The sequence below is a fragment of the Fulmarus glacialis genome, unplaced genomic scaffold, assembly GCF_000690835.1.
Source record: "Fulmarus glacialis isolate BGI_N327 unplaced genomic scaffold, ASM69083v1 Scaffold971, whole genome shotgun sequence".
In the NCBI taxonomy this organism is placed as follows: domain Eukaryota; kingdom Metazoa; phylum Chordata; class Aves; order Procellariiformes; family Procellariidae; genus Fulmarus; species Fulmarus glacialis.
In genome coordinates, this window is record NW_009191906.1 from 1 (window position 1) to 13,815 (window position 13,815).

Here is a 13,815-nt window from a genome sequence, read left to right on the forward strand (position 1 = left end):
CATGCTCGGAGTCGCTTTGTTTCTCTTGCTGAGGTGGTCCCCTCCTCTCCCCCTTCCTCCCTGGCTGCTCTAAACACTTCGTTTATCTCGGGCAGCCCTTCACACGGTGCGCTCCCGAGTTCGCGTAGTGGTGAATGCTGCTACCTCTCAGACACGTTTTTTCACCGTTGTGGTGGCTGAAGCTTTGGACGGTGAAGGGCTTGTTTGTCTTTGCAGACCCTCTGCTTTCAAGTCGGAGTCTGCTATTAAAATCACCCTATTTTTATCTTTAGTAGCAAGAAAAAAAAGCCACCGAACTTGTGTTGGGGCTTTTGAGATAAAGATCTGTTTGTGTTTTGGCAAAGATGCTAGTTAAATACAGTTAGTGACCCAAGAAAATCACTTGTCAAGCCAAGAATAAAAAGGTCGTAAGGGGATAGCTTTCCGTTCTCTCCTACCTAGTGCACCCAACCCCACAATAATGGCTCATGCTCTAATCCAGAGTTCAAAACTTGTGTATGCCACCACCTTTAGCCCAGACAGTTATCACAAAAACAGAAAGTTATGTTTTATCTATTAATTTATTTATTTTAATGAATCTTGTTTACCTAGCCCCTTTGGTTAGAAAATAAAATAGTCACGGAATTTATTGTTTGTATTGTTTTTCCTTGAGGCCCTGAGTTCAGAGCAGGCAAACTGATGTTAATGTTACTGTTCTCTCATCAGGTTTCGAAATGCACACTTCATTCCCACTTTAAAGTTACTAAAAATGTAGTTGAGCTTTTTTGTGCAAAGTACAATTTTGCAAGTTTGGGGAGGCGGGTGCACCTGGTGTCCCTTTAATAGTCTTGTCACTGTCAGTGCACATAACCCATTCCAATTCTGTAAATACCAAAGCAAAGTCTCAGTGTGTGTACATATTAACATCTGTGTATCAAACTGTCTTTTCATGGGATGGGAGTGGGGGGGAGATCCAGACTGTTTATCTTTCCCCTGCATACACACGATTCCACCGCATTGTTCCTGAAGTCTTCTGACAGTCTTGTGAATTTGTTGTTGTTGTTGATTTGAAGATTCTTGTTTGTCTGAACTCGAAAAAACATTTGGTAAGATTCAAGGTTCCCCCTATTCTCTAGAAAACTATTAAGTACTGTCTTGGTTTTCATCAAATACTGCAATCTGCGACTCCTTTCCTTTCGTGAAGGACTCTGAAGAGACATCTATAAGCAGACAACAGATCAGGAGATAACTTCTGGTGGCTTTTGGTGTTGGTCTATATGGTACCTTATGATGTCAATATTGATCTTCAGGAAGGAAGGAAGAGGTGCAGTTTTGTTGTTTTGGTTTCTTTTTTTTTTGTTAGTACATGACAACATTAGATTATGATGATTCCATTTCATTAGTGGAAAACACGTCTTTGTTACTGTATATTAATTCCTGAAAGGAAAGTTATTCTTCATACATTTATACATTATTCTTCATACATTAACATTTAAAATGTTAATGAAAACTAGTATCACAGTTAAGATAAATGAGGCAGTACCATGAAATACCATTTGGCTTTTATCCCAATGAGAGGCTTCTGGGGTGTGTTCTGATCTTGTTTTGTCGCTGGGGTTCTTTTTGGTTTGGTTTGTTGGGGTTTTTTTGCCCTCTCTTCTTGTGACCATAGAGAAGGAAGTGAGTTTCTTTTCATGGCCAAAATTGAAATTCCACCCTAGAAAATTCTCTTCAAACATAAATTTTTGATCCATCTAGTGGGAATTTATTTTCTAATTACATTACTATTTTCCTCTAAATAATATTATTAATAATAATAAAGGGTAGTAATGATTGAGTTGGTTTTGGTTGCTCTTCTAGTTATATCAAATCTAGACAATTTCTTGGAGAATTCATAGCCTGTTTGTTGAGCAAGACTAGCACAGTAGCTTACACAATGATTTTGAATATCTCAAGGGAATATTCCAAAGATGCAAAAAACCCCGATGTGTGTGGAGCGTATCATCAGTTCATCATGGCTAGTGTGGGTTGTGCTGATAGTCTGAAGTACTTGATACTGGCAAAATGAAAGGTTAAACAAAGGAAAGATTTAGAAAGTGCCATCTGTCTTCCATCAAGTAGAGCATGGGGGAGGGAGGTGTGCCTAAGTGCTAGAAGATACAGAACAGGAAATCGTTGGCATTTCACTTGAGTATTAATTATGCACTGCAGTTTTGCTTTACATAAATGTGAATAATAGCTGAGTTGAAAATGCCAAATCTGAAAGGTATTTGATCAATAATGTCTGGACAACGTTAAAGACGTATCTACTGGTGAGCTAATATCGTTAACTCATAGGAAGAAGATATGTTGGTAGCTTTCTGAAAAATGCACGTCTTAAGATAACTAACATCTTAAAATAAGCCCCATGCGTTTTTGTGCCTCAGGGTTCAGTGCAGGTAGAGTAAATGCGTGATGTACGGAAAATTGAGTTCATTCAGAGTGACTTCTGCCTGGCGGGAAAACCTTGTAATGAAGGTACCTTAGACCCTACTAAAGCACTGAATGTCATTTTATTAGTGTACACATCATCTTTACTACTTTCAATTTGATTCTCTTATCATCCTTCCTAATGGTAAGGGTGAGGTACTGGAAGGAAGGTCGAGAGGCTTGACCTAATCTGTTTCTAAAGACATTCAGCAATAAGTGTCTGGTGACTAATGTTATCTGTTGACCTCTTCCAGCAGCATGTCTTACTATTTGTATTCAATTGTTTTAGCCCTATGACTTGGGTAGCATCTGTGTGTTCCTACCGGCGAGTTGAAATCTGTCTGTTGTTCTGTTTCAACTCACTGTACATGCAGCAGAAATTGTTCCAGTTGGTTCAGCCCATTTTGATTATGGTTAGCCCATTTTGGCGAACCCAGACTGGCTCATGGTGAAAAATGCAACGGTTAAAATAGTATTGTGTGGCTTTGAGTTGTGATGGGAACTTTTAGAAGGGGAAAGCCTTTAGCTCTTTTTCCTGCTCCCCTGGCAGAATGCACTTGCTTTTCCATTGCAGTGCACCATCTACTCTCCAAATCTGGTATTCGGGATTATAGAACAAGAAAAGCTGCAGTGCAGAGCAGTTTAAGGAAACTGGGTGATGCCTGTGCTGATCTGTGAGTCAATGACTAATGAAAGAGAGGAAGGCTAACAGTCTCTGCCCTGAGCACAGTTCATCAGGGAGTATCTACTTAGTTCTGTGGATATGTTTGGAAGGGTTCATTTGCAGTTTGAGTTTGGCAGTAGTCTTTAAACAGTGGCTGGTTTTGTTTGTGGGGTGGTGGTGATAGTGGACAAAACTGTTCTAGGGCCTTATTTAATCTTCTTGTTTTCTGGTCTCTGTGCCTTTTCAGTGCAGAGGTTAAAGCCTTAAGGAGGGAGCACAATAAGCATTTCTATGTCTTTCAGCTCCCAATATATATTGTCTCTTAATCAAGTAGTAATTGAACGATGCGAACAGAAATAGACATACTTTACTTACAATAGAAACAATTGGCTTAAAAATAGACTTCTGTCTTTTTTCTAGGTGACTTACTGATGGCTTCCTGATTCTTTTTCCTTATTTTTGAAATTGACAAAAAACATTGCCCGAGTATTGTTTTCATTTACAATATTGTGCCCTGCAGCCATTTAAAGTCTAGTTATAAAGTGTCATAAGTTCAGATTGAACTTACACTTATTTTGAAAATAACTTTTAAAAGTATGTTTAAAAAAAATCAGACTTAAAAAATGACCGGCTTAAGCTATGATTCAGTACTCAAATGGCATAGTCTTCTAAGCAACATATAGTAATATGAATAAATGGTGGAGCAACTAACTTATAGCCTGTGTTAACACAAAGCTGAATAAAACTTGCCCGACTTACCATGCCATCAGTACTGTCAGGATTGCTCTTAATGAAACTGTAAGGAAAAAACAGAAGTCAATGTCAGCAACCCTGATTAGGCAACTCTGACAATTGTCGATATCTTATTCCTTTGTGTGTGTGTGTGGCAGATAGAGTTCTTTAAGAAGTTCACAAATCTGTATTTGAATTTGTTTGAATGATAGTCGTTCAAAGTCTTCCAGGTTGCTCTGAATAAATGCTATAGGTGTTAAAAAACTGCCGTAAGAAAAATAATGGTAAGCTCTAAGTCAAGGTCGTTGAACTTCTGTAACTCCACAGTTTACTTCAGTTAGGCTTGCTGACAGTTCCCAGACTGTACAGTCAGGTTAGCAGAGGCCATTGTCTGGAAAACTAAATGGATTTTGGTTCCAGTGACTACTAAAGGCTACTTTCTTGTAGCCAAGTCTGGAAATACAAGATGTATTTAAGCAGTTCTTTTGTGTTTAAAAGAAGACTCTAAGGCAGCTTTTAGTGTGCAGAATGAATCCTTGTATTGAAATGTCTTTGAACTTTAGTCAAATGCTATTCCTTCTGCCTCCTCTTTAGCAAACTTTTATCTGTATTCTGTCTTGAGCCTTGAAGCCTCCAAGATTGTTCTTCAGAACTAGATGCGGGGTTTGTGTTTCACAGCCTGAAAAGTATCGGTACCCTTTCCAATATTCATTTCTTCTTTCAGATGTGTTGGAAGAGCCTTGCTCATCATTAAAGTATTTAGAAGTATTTTTATTTTTTTATTTTTGCAAATTAGGAAGAGGAAAGGGCAAAGTTGTGAGAATTGAATCTTCAGTTTTGGGTCTTTTTACCACAGAGGAATATAGAAGAGTAAGTGAAGAAAAGAGCATATTATGTCTTCCTTCTAAGATCTGCAAGAAGAACATCTTCACTGTCCTATTATTTTGTAATACTAGACTGCCAGAGATTTTTTTCTTTAACAATACTATATATATTTTTTTTTTTTTTAAACAGTCTGCCAGGAATGCTTGATAGGACAGAATTCTTTGGATTCTTTTAAACAGTAGTCTAATACTGTCTTTTTTTTTCCCCTGCATATGCCTACATTTTCTACTTTTTTTTTCCCCCCTCTTTCTACCTGATTTATAAAGACTCTGCTCTTCTGCTCTGGCAACTTTGTTACGGATTTTCTTCTTCCTTTGTCGAGAACATGGTGGACTGGGAAGATATTCATGAATACAGCCCAAACTGAGTTTGAATACCAGCCAGTGAAAGGGAGAAACTTGGGTTAGTCTGTAAGTACAGAACATAAATATGAGCATAAATCACTGCCTATGGTTTACTCCATAATTGTCCTTTCTTTTAAATGTAGCATCTATCTTCTACTAGTTGCTCTTGTAAACAACTACTCTTCTTGCTAAAATTTTGTTCTGTCTTAGTTTGGCAGTTTTTAAGTTCACATGTTTTTCCTCTAATTCACATATAAAAGTAAAAATTCTGTAATCTAACCGAACTGGACAGAAATTCAACTTCTAAGTATGTTTGTAAATGAAGACTTTTCCATTACCATAGATGATAGCTCTGAAAGCAACTGCCATTGATAAAAGTTGGAAACTGCTATTTGTATGAGATACTGATGCTTTCATCTTATTATTTTCATCCCCAAATCAATATTAATTAACACTTGTGTGACTGTTTCTTGTTTGTGCTTATTCGGTTACTGTATAAAATACCATTTGACTACGGGGTAACACAGATAAGCTGTGCCTTTTTTTCCCAATTAGTGTGAACCATTCACGCTTCAGTGGCTTTCAAAAACAGTCATCTCAATGGGGATTTTTTTTTTTTCATTACTTTAAGTAGCGTGATATTGTTTCATCCAACACTTTTCTCATTCATTCCTAAGTAAGACTCTGTATTCTGATGTGATGGTGGGAAAGAGCAATGTAATGCCTGACTGGAATTCCTTTTCTTTTCCTCCTTGAAAATAACTCCGACAGAATGTTGCAAAAGTAGAGTCATCTTCCAGGCAATAGTTGACAACATGGCTGTTTTGAAAAGAACAGAAGGGTATTTCTGTGTTTGAACTTTGAAAGCCCTTTAAACTTAACTGACTTTGAAGAAGAGATGGACAGTCTAGCTAGGTGGCATGGTTTATTAGAGTTGAAAGCAGAGAGGATTTCATACCATTTATGTATTGGGAAAGGTTATTAATTACTGATGCTGCTTCTTATGGGGCTAAAAGTGTTACTGGATTTAAGGCCAGGAAAACTCCTTTCCTTAGAACCTGTTGGCAGGATGCAGTAGTAGGGGAACTGATACAAGGAAATACATTTCAACATTTGTTAGGGCTGTATCGCATAGCAAAACTTACAAAAGTCCCAAGCAAAAGATTGTTTTATTAAAATCACTTATAGTATGAAAAGACCTAGGTTATTATATATAAATAGATAAACAACAAAACTTTAATTCTTCCTTAGACCACCCACCTGCAGGCAAAAACCCACCAATTTGATATTTATGATAGATCTTCTGATCTTTTAGTATTTTGTTATAAGTCTTGTAGATCGAATGTGGTATTTTAGAGGAAATCTTTAGGCTGTGAACCATGTTTTGCTTTGGAATAAGTGCCCTAGAATTTTAAATGTTACCCCTTCAAAACTGAGCCTGTTCACAAACTTTTTATGGAAGTTTTACTTTTAGTATCCATTTGTAAATTCTCTGCTCTCAAGTGATTCGCTTTTTTGTCAGTAAGCATATCAGTATCTTCTAACTTCACACATGTATCGAAAGATTCACCATCCTAATTGGCTGTGCTGCTGTATTCAAAATTCTAAGCAGGATTAACTACAGAGAAGCATATAAGTTCTGGGGGTTTTTGCTGGGTTTTGTTTGGTTTTGGTTTTGTTTCCCTGTGCCTGGAAAAATAACATTGCAGCATTTGGAGGATCACTGTTTTATAAGCTGGAATTTCCCGCAGGTTGAGGGAGGTCATCTTTCCCTTCTACTCAGCACTGGTGAGGCCTCACCTGGAGTAGTGTGTCCAGTTCCAGGCTCCTCAGTACAAGAGAGACATGGACATACTGGAGAGAGTCCAGCGATGGGCCATAAGGATGATTAAGGGACTGGAGCATCTCACGTATGAGAAAAGGCTGAGAGAGACTGTTTAGCCTTGAGAAGAAAAGGCTCAGAGGGGATCTTGTTAATGTATATAAATACCTGAAGGGAGGGTGCAAAGAGGACAGAGCCAGGCTTGTCTCAGTTGTGCCCAGTGACAGGACCAGAGGCAATGGGCACACACTGAAACACAGGAGGTTCCCTCTGAACACCAGGAAACACTTTTCCACTGTGAGGGCGACTGAGCACTGGCACAGTCTGCCCAGGTAGGTTGTGGAATCTCCATCCTTGCAGATACTCAAAAGCCGTCTGGACATAGTCCTGAGCAACTGGCTCTAGGTGGCCCTGCCTGAGCAGGAGGGTTGGGCCAGATGACTTTCAGAAGTGTCTTCCAACCTCGACCATTCTGTCATTCTGTGACTTTTCAGTTCAGAAATTGCAACGTTGGCATTTGTGATCTATTCAAAATACAGCTTCCTCTTAGTTTTTACTGTGTGAATGATGGTGGTCCCTTAATAAGTGGTTGTTATTGAGCCTTGAACGTTAGGCTACTATTTTGTCTTTGGTGACGTTCTTAAGATGATACACTGCTATAAGTTATATTTTTTTCATTGTACTTTTCTTTCTAAAACTAGGGGTTTTTTTTTAATGAAGTAATCATATTAGTAGCCATTCCTTTATGAAGACTTCCAGTACAGACTTTTCCTAAAACTGTAATCTCAAGAGAAGATGAGGCTTTGTGGATTTTTTTTTCTGTCCTGAAGTCACCAGTAGTCTAAGCTATTGAAGTAAGACAAACAAGCAGTTGCTTCATTCAGTAAGGAAAAGTGATTAACCAGAGTTATTGCTGTTTCCACTAATTTATTCTTTGTGTATATATTTTTGTGTATATGCAGAGCACAAAGTAATCATAGTGGGACTTGATAATGCTGGAAAGACTACTATTCTTTACCAATTGTAAGTATATGAACTATTTTGTTTTTCTGTTTACATTTTAGTATTTGTCACTGTTTAATCATTGAAAATTCAGCTTTGCAATCTGGCAGAATCTTTAGGGTTCAAGATCACAGTTTGTACATTAATGGTATTAGTTGTTCTAAACAGAGTAAATATTTAAAGGATAAGTGAAGGAATTGTAGTGTTTTAAAACTGAACTGTAAATTGAATAACAAATTTGTACGTACAAGCACAAAGTGAACTGTAAGTTCTTTTGCCATCAAAGCCTATCTTTATTTGTGAGCATAGAAATGATCCTGTCGCCAAGAACTGCAGAGAAGAAAATGATTTCTAAATTAATGGAAATTCTAGCCTGTCTGCAAAAATCCAAAAATGTTTCCAAATGTTTCCCAATTCCAGTGTCTAAAATTTGTCATGGAGGATTCCTCAAAATAGTATTTCATCTTGCCTAGGTCCTACCTTTAGCATTTTCAATAGCATCATTGCACCCAAATCTTGCCAGCATTATGATAAACTCAAGAATATTGGCAGGAACGTAATGACTGTTGTAACTGTGGAAAAGGAGGAGGGTGTAGCCAAATTACTATGCATATATTTGGTTACGAAGGCAGCAGAGGATGTTTTCCAAAAAACCTTTTTCCTAAGCACTTTTGACAAAGCTTAAAGGTAGAACTGAGAAATTTTCGGCTGTGTCAACAAACAGTCCTTATGAATTTGTTTTAATATTGAGTTACTAAGTTGAGTGCTCTGATAAAATTATATTCTGACTTTTATTTTGCACAGTTTAGTGTTCCCCTCATTTGGGATCTTTAGAATAGTAGCTTCTACTTTGAAACAAGTGCATTTTAAGTATCTGTTAAAGAATGCCCTTTAAAAAGCAAAGCCTCTTAAAATGCAGATGCTTATCCATTTGTTATAAACCTTTTATGTGCTTATTTTTCATTGCTGATGTCTTTAAGCATGTCTACAGTCTCTGCTACAAAAGCACACTAGAACTTTGTCAACCACAGTTTTTAGTCCAAATTCAGATTAAACTAACCTTTTTACTAAAGAACTGCTCTTAAATGTTTGCTTTATTGCTATAAAAATTCACATGTATAGCTTTTTGAAATATGCCTAGTTTTTTAATCGTTTTTTATCAGAGTTACACATATTTACTTTTTCTACAAGAAATTTGTTGTAATTGAGCTGTGACAAGTCTTGTGGGTTTTACTGGCTGGTCTTTATGGTGTGATATTGTTTCCTTTAGCTTAATGAATGAGGTGGTTCACACTTCTCCAACCATAGGAAGCAATGTAGAAGAAATAGTGGTGAAAAACACTCATTTCTTAATGTGGGATATTGGAGGACAAGAATCATTACGGTCATCATGGAATACCTATTATTCAAATACAGAGGTATGAGAAGCTGCTTTGAAATCTGCAAATTCAATAAGTTTATTTGAAATTGTATTTATTTATTAGGAACGTTGGTAGATTTTTATAAAGATCGCAGCTGTATTGTTTTTAAATCTTTTTGAGGAAGAACAAACCCAAAAAGTGTAGGTGCTTTTGGTACCTACATCATTATTTTGCTTATGATGTACAGCCTGAAAATCCACCAAGGAGACTTAACCATAGTACATGAAAGTAGATCTTAATAGCAGTGCTGACATATACAAGTACAATCTTTTTTTTTTTTTTTTTTTTTTTTTTTTAAACTATAATCTTCATGTATGATTCCCAGGGCTCTAGCAAAAGACTGTAACAATAAACCTCTTGTTCTATTTTCTAGCATGCTCTGAAAGTCTATGTCTCTCTTATATAGGAAGATTTGTGGTAGTGGTCTCTTGAAAACGTGCTTTCTGTGATTTATACTTTGTACTTACATACTGTACTTTTGTTTTTTCCCCTAGTTCATCATTCTTGTTGTTGACAGCATTGATAGGGAGCGACTTTCTATTACAAAAGAAGAACTTTATAGAATGCTGGCTCATGAGGTATGGTGGGGAGTTGGGATAATAGTTTTCTTTTGTTGTGAACAGTCAAATAACATTACATGCTTCCTATGTTAGCAAAAATTACACTGTCACAAAAAATTTCTGAGCCTAAATGTGCATGCATGTTAGTCACATTTTAAAACCATGTAAATTATAAATAAACAGGGAAATTATTGTGAAGTAATCTCATAGGGCTTGCTTGATTATAATCAAATCACTTTTCACTTTGCAAATGTCGAACTAGTAAAATATTGTAAGCTTCATATTAATGTAACTGGGTATTATTGTTCTCCATCACTATCTCTCTTCTTTCAGTTAGATGGTTAAAATATCAAGAAACTTTTTTTTTTAAAATTTTTATTTTTATTTTAGAAAGCAGGCAATTTGATTTCTCTTTCTTGTTTGTTTTAATCTGGTTCCTTAAAATTAAGGAGCGTATCTAATACTATGGATAAATTAGTTGCAGTTCAGTTTCCTTCTGAATTATTTTGTTTGTAGTTTTATTATTATATGTTGTATTCAGGACTGTTCAACATTGGGTCAATTCCCTCAACCATCCTAAATTAAGATCTACACTGGATTAGCTAAAGTACATTAAAACCCTCTGTGATCACTCTCAAGCTAAATTAGGGTTGTTTTAAATCTAAATCTCTCAATTTTGGAAGGAAAAGGATTTAGTACAATGTTCAGAGTTCATTTCTCTTAGAGATTTGCGTTGTTTCAAGTGAGTGAGGTTTTTACTTTACAGTTAATATTAATGTAGTATGGGTCTGGTAGTAAGGAGCAAATACACTACCAAAAAAGGTGGAAAGATGACTTTTTTGTGGTGAAGTTTTGCCATGTAATTTTTCAGTTTCCAGTGTTATAAACTCTTAGGAGATTGTGATCTACCATCTCTTGAAAACAGTCGGTAGGCCTAGACTGGACTACTTGTAGGAGTGAATTTTCAACTTTGGACCATAAAGGTTTGGGTTTTTTCCTCTTGATGGAGAAATAGTCTCAAAATTTAATATATATTTAAATGTGTTGAACACTTTTAATTAAGACTGTCAGCTTCCTGAGTATTGCATTTGTTTCCCCTTCAGCACTCCTAAAACCACACATCCCAGTTCTTGTCTCATTGCTGTGTGAATCCTAATTTCCATACAGAAACAAAACAACTTTTTATTAGTTTCTGTTTTTACTAAAGCTGCTGCAGCATTGTTAGAGCTCCCTTTTTGTAACAATAAGATAAAACTTACAAGAATTTAGATAGCTTTCTTAAATTGTTACTGCCTTAATCGCTACAGAACTTGTTTAATGAAATTGAAAGTAATTTCAAGGGAATGATACCTAGCAGGCTTTTCTATTTGAATAGTATCTAATGTAGATTTTGGGATGTTTATCCAGTAATAATTCCACTGGCTGGATGGTTTGGAGCTTTATGAAATATATTTTAACAAGACTTTGATTAGTTAGCATATGAACCTGTGGTCAACACCAAAAGGATAGTCGTATAATACATTATAATTTGATTCTCTGTGGTGGAGAACACTTCTGAATAAATTGGTTTCTTCAGTCTTAATGTAATTAATTTTTAATGCAGTAAGTCTGTTTAAACTCCGTGCTGCTGTGTAATTGTAGATTAGCTTGAATACAGTTCTTTTTAAGAACTTCAGTTAACACAATAGCCTTTTAGTTCTTTATAATAACAATTATGAATACTCTAAATTACTTCTAGGATTTACGGAAGGCTGCAGTTCTCATCTTTGCAAACAAGCAGGACATGAAAGGTTGCATGACAGCTGCCGAGATATCTACATACCTCACCCTTAGCTCCATAAAGGATCACCCGTGGCACATTCAGTCCTGTTGTGCTTTGACAGGAGAAGGGTAAATGCTTACTGCTTGGTATAGTAATATATGGTAAATGAGAATACTGATTTAGAAGCCTGTTGACACCAATATGGATTTCCTGAAAGAACGTATGTTCTGATCTTTGCAGTCAGAGGGACATTTTGAATTTTTCCTTTTCTTTATTGAACCTTGTGGATTTTTTTCATAGCTCAAACTCCAAATTTGTATGACGGTGTATCAGCTTATTGTTAAGAAAAAACCCCAACCAAACAAAACCCAAACAACACCACAAAAAAACCCCACCAAACAAACACCCCCCGCACCCAGATATGTAGCTGTTGGCATAATTGTTTACTCTCTGTGCGCTACCCTCTCATTCTGTGTGTCTTTGTGTAGTTAAAGAAATAAGCTACTGTCATCTTCCTTTACATTCTGATCTGCTGTAAGCTTCTAAGGTAGGGGGGGTTGGGGTGGTTTTGGGGTTTTTTAGGTTGGTTGGTTTTTTTGATAAGCATTCAAACTTAGTTTTGATTAAAAGGTACATAGATCTGGCATAAAACAAAATTGTTACCAATATTAAACCTTTTATTTATATCTGGCTGATGTAGCTAATTTTGAAACTTGTTTGTCTTTATGCCAGCAATTACTAAAATGGAAAGCTGAGCTTTCCTTAGATCCTTTGTCTATAAAGATAAAAAAACGTTTTTGGATGCCTGTAGCAAGTTGGATAGTGTCTTGCTTACATGGTTTGAAGTGTGCTAATTTTTCATCTTGATTCTTAAAGCAGTCTTCTAATGTGTAATAGTTAGAGGGTTTTTTTCAGCTGTGCAACCTTTACAATAATGTGGTCTTGTGACATCAAAAATAGTGAATCCAAATGAGTATTTGGGAAGAGAGAGCACCTTCCTCACTTCTAGCATGAAGTATTTTCTAATGTAATGGAGATGTCTTGTAGAGTGATTGGTAGCATTCACTTCCTTAGGGTAGGATGTGTTAGTGAAAACAAACTGTTTTTTTGATTTAGTCTTTGGATTGTATTGTTTCATTCTAAGAGTTAACTCTGCTTTCCTCCTACCAGTTTTGCCAAAGTTGCTTTTGAGTATTTAGTTTATGTACTAACTTAGGTCTTCAAATAAGTTGGCATTTGGAGGAAGGTAGAAATTAATGAATATGAACTTCGGTTTAGAAACATTGGCTACTTCTTTCTTATTGAAAAAATGGCGAGTCATTAGAATACTTAAAACTGTAACAGTAGCGAGACCAACTCATTAAAAAATTCCCAGAGTTACATCGCTGAGCTGAATCTTCCTTGGGAAGATCTGACAGAAGTCTAGGGAGATTAGCCCTGCGTGAGTGACGCTAGCCCTTTTGGATAGCTAAGTCATGATATACTTCACAAAGGTAAAGCTTACAGATGGCATAAATTAGGTAACTAGATCCCTAGAATATCAAAGGAAAGCCTATCTTCTGAAATGGATGACTTTTAAATAGAGATGCAAATTGAGTGAGTAAGCAGATTAGATCCCATGCAATCTTGGTGTTGCATATAAATATATTTTTAATTTTGTAATGGGATTTTGGAATTCTTGATACACTGCCTTTTCGTGAACGAATTCAGTCTGGGTATCTGTCCTTTGTCTTTTAGTATTAGTATGTAAAGGTCTAGCTTTCAAGTAAGCAGTCTCTCGTGGGAAACCTGTAGAAAAAGAAGAACTTACTTGGTTCCATGTACTTACGAGTAAGCATGTTAAGAATAGCATCTTTTAGATTTACAGGGAAAAAAAATTGAAGGAGTGCCAAGCTTCAATAAAATAGCATGCTTGACCGTTTCTTGTGCTTAAAGCCTAAGTAGACTTAGTTTAAAACACTATTTACTCTGGTCAAGTTTTGATCCCAATTCCAGTTGATTTTATTTATTTTAAGTAGGTGTTTTTAAACATAAAAACAAGTAGAATATACTTTAAAAATGTTGGAATAGAACTAGTACCAATGTAACATCTCTTATCTTTCAGATTATGCCAAGGCTTGGAGTGGATGACCTCCCGTATTGGAGTGAGATAGCTTCCCCCCACCCCCACTCCCC

General features: G+C 36.3%; 1 protein-coding gene across 1 annotated transcript; it reads left to right on the forward strand.

Moving 5' to 3' along the window:
• Positions 1-7,823: 7,823 nt before the first annotated feature.
• Positions 7,824-13,793, forward strand: LOC104070246 (ADP-ribosylation factor-like protein 5B). The gene is made up of 5 exons (XM_009586837.1): positions 7,824-7,918; positions 9,168-9,315; positions 9,813-9,896; positions 11,617-11,768; positions 13,745-13,793. The coding sequence occupies exons 2-5, from the start codon at positions 9,172-9,174 to the stop codon at positions 13,791-13,793; spliced, it is 429 nt and encodes a 142-aa protein (XP_009585132.1). The 5' UTR covers positions 7,824-7,918; positions 9,168-9,171.
• The last annotated feature ends 22 nt before the right edge of the window (positions 13,794-13,815 follow it).

Excerpts from the sequence above, each read along its gene's own strand:
- LOC104070246 (XM_009586837.1), top strand. The coding sequence starts at position 9,172 with ATGAATGAGGTGGTTCACACTTCTCCAACCATAGGAAGCAATGTAGAA. Across the intron at positions 9,316-9,812 it reads CCTATTATTCAAATACAGAG|TTCATCATTCTTGTTGTTGA; the intron begins GTATGAGAAGCT and ends TTTTTCCCCTAG. Across the intron at positions 9,897-11,616 it reads ATAGAATGCTGGCTCATGAG|GATTTACGGAAGGCTGCAGT; the intron begins GTATGGTGGGGA and ends AATTACTTCTAG.